The 2,580-nt window shown below is 62.3% G+C and overlaps 1 protein-coding gene across 1 annotated transcript; it reads right to left on the bottom strand.

Moving 5' to 3' along the window:
* Positions 1-257: 257 nt before the first annotated feature.
* On the bottom strand, positions 258-2,205 carry CBY3 (chibby family member 3). Its single transcript, XM_087815875.1, has 2 exons — positions 2,156-2,205; positions 258-930 (listed from the first exon to the last, which is right to left on the bottom strand). Exons 1-2 carry the CDS (start codon positions 2,203-2,205, stop codon positions 258-260), a joined length of 723 nt encoding a protein of 240 aa, XP_087672001.1.
* Between the last annotated feature and the right edge of the window lie 375 nt (positions 2,206-2,580).

Below are 2,580 nucleotides of genomic sequence, written 5' to 3'. Positions count from 1 at the left end.
GCCCAAGGTTCCCGCACTTTGCCCTGAGTGCCCAGCGCGGAGAAAGTCAGCGAAGGCCGGGCCCGCAAGCCAGGCTCCCACTCCGAGTTCCCAGCGGGCGCCGTCGCCCCCTCCCGAGGCCAGCAGCCGGCCGAGTCACCCGTCCGCACCCGGCTCCGGGAGACCCGCCCTGCGGGCGCTCGGCGCTCGCGGCCCCACAGACGCGCCAGAGCCGCCGGGAAGAGGGAGGCGAGGGTGCGCGCGCAGGCTTTATTGCGTCACCGCGGCTCCGGCGCCAGGTCCCCGCCCACGCCCTCGCGCCTGCGCGGCTTCCCCGGCCAGGCGCGCGCTTTGGCCGCGGAGCCCGCCTCGCCGTCCCGCGGCTTCTCCAGCAGGTGCATGCGCGCTGTGGCCTCGGTCAGCATGTCCATGAGCACCTCCTGCTGCAGCTTCAGGTAGTTGTTCTCCTCCAGCAGCACCTGGCTGTTGCCTGGCTCGGGCGCCTTCCAGCCCGAGGTGGGGGGCGGGGGCGGGGGCTGCGGCCGCGCCCGCGACCACCCGGGCCCGGGCCCCGACCCCGGCCCCGGCGGGCCCTCCGCCGTCCAGCGGCCGCCGCGGAACACGAACGCCTCGTCGCTGAGGCGCGTGCGCGGCGCGCCGTAGCTGAGGCCCAGCTCGGCGTGGCGCGTGCGGTGGTCCAGCAGGTAGAAGGTGGACATGGAGGAGATGCGGCGCAGCGGCGGGCGCCGCGGCGAGAAGCGTCGCGAGAAGCGGTCAGCCCAGAGCTGCCGCAGCTGCGCCCACATGCCGCTGGCGGGGTCCAAGGCCGCGCGCTCAAAGGCCTCCCGGTCGAGGGCTGGGTGGGCCCCGGCAGGCGTGTGGGTGCCCAGAGTGGAGACTCGAGGACGCTGGTGGCCGGGGCTGTGCCCTTGCCTTGGGACCCCCGGGGTTCTGAATGATGAAAGCAAGCCAGGGGCACTGCTAGGGCGCCAGGGTCTGGGTGGGCAGCCTGCCTGGTGACGGTTGCCCCCTCACACCGGGAGGCCTGGCGGACAGGTCTTGGCCACTGAGAAGCCCATCCCTGCACAGTCGTACTAGCGGCCGTCTCCCGAAACCACCTTCCCCAAAGACCACCCTGGGTCAGGCCCTGGGGGCAGAAATGCCAATGAAGAATCAGACACCTTCTCTTCCAAGCACCGGGTGGCTGCTGGGAGGGGTGATGGGTGAGGGAGGAGGGAAGGACAGCAGAGGCAGGTACTTCAAAGAGGTGCGGGACTTTGCCAGGTGGATTGGGGATGGATAAGGGGGACCCTCTAGGCTGAGTGAAGAGCCAGGCAAGGCTCGCATGTTCCGGAGGCTAAGAAGAACTTGGGGCGGGGCTGACGTCCAGTACTCAGCTGGGACTAGCAGAAGAGGGAGCTGGACAGGGGGACGACGGCACAGACATCCTTCTGTGGGTAAGAGGGGTTACACTGCTGAAGGATGACAAAGCCAGGACTGTATCTGGATCTGCAGAGTATTTGGTAGGATGTCTGGCATAACCAACAGCACAACGGCCCTCATTCAGTTATTCTGCAACCGCGACCTAGCACCTGCTCCTTCCCAGGCCCTGGTCTGGGTGAGGGGTCCCAGCCTGTGCCTGCCCTCAAGATGCTTCTGGTCCAGCTTGGGAGCCAGGTGAGTTCATAGATAGTTCACAGTCCAGTGTGCTCAGGACATCTTGGGGGCATGTGCCAGGGGCTAGGACCTATGCTTAGCGCTCCAGGTAACAGGAGTTGTGCAGACTACACCTGACTTTATTCCCAAGCAGACCACATACTCGAGGAAGCTGAAGTCCAAATAACAGGTCCCATTTTCCCTCTCTGCTGTCCTGGCGCCCCATCCCTCTGTAAGTGCTGATTTTGTCGTTTGTGAGAAGAGGACATATGCTGCATTTTAAATTTCTCTTCTCCCCATGAAGTGTGAAAAGCAAAAGAACTCTGAGGCAGGGGTCCTTCTGTCATGCCTTCAGTAATTCCACACACATGGCTGGGTGGTGCTACCCCTTAGATGTGGCTCAGGAACACACATTTGGAAGCCTTCAGAGGACCCAAGAGATACAACCAGGCTCACCCTTGAGGTTGCATCTTTCCAGAGGACCCTTCCCTGAGAATCCTCACTGCATGTTGGCCCTTACCTGGAGGATGTATTGGAGATGCTGAGCTGCTGTCCCAGGCCTGACACCATCTCCGAACCACTCAGCTGATGTCCATCTTCTATGACTCACAATGCCTCAAGGCCAGATCAGCCCAGAACATAAGGGTTGTTGTCAAGCCATTAAACAGACCCTGGGCTCTCCTGTATTTATTCCGCACATTTATTGAGCGCCTACTGTGTTCGAGGCGCTGTTCTAGGGACGAGTTGGAGGTGTTCCCTCACGAAGCTCTCATTCTTGGGGGGAGGGGGTCAGCACAGCCTGATGGAGGAATTTGTTATAGGGGAAGGAAGAAGACGAAGCTGATGTAGGGTGTCATGGGTCAGGTTCCCTAGAAGCAGAGCCTGAGGTAAGAATCATTTGATGTCTTGGAGGAGTGCTCTTGGAAGAAGAGAGTGAGGGAAGCA

Source organism: Miniopterus natalensis, chromosome 4, assembly GCF_054644295.1.
Source record: "Miniopterus natalensis isolate mMinNat1 chromosome 4, mMinNat1.hap1, whole genome shotgun sequence".
Lineage (NCBI taxonomy): Eukaryota > Metazoa > Chordata > Mammalia > Chiroptera > Miniopteridae > Miniopterus > Miniopterus natalensis.
The sequence above is the reverse complement of the archived record's forward strand: the minus strand, read 5'-3'. Positions and strand labels throughout refer to the sequence as shown.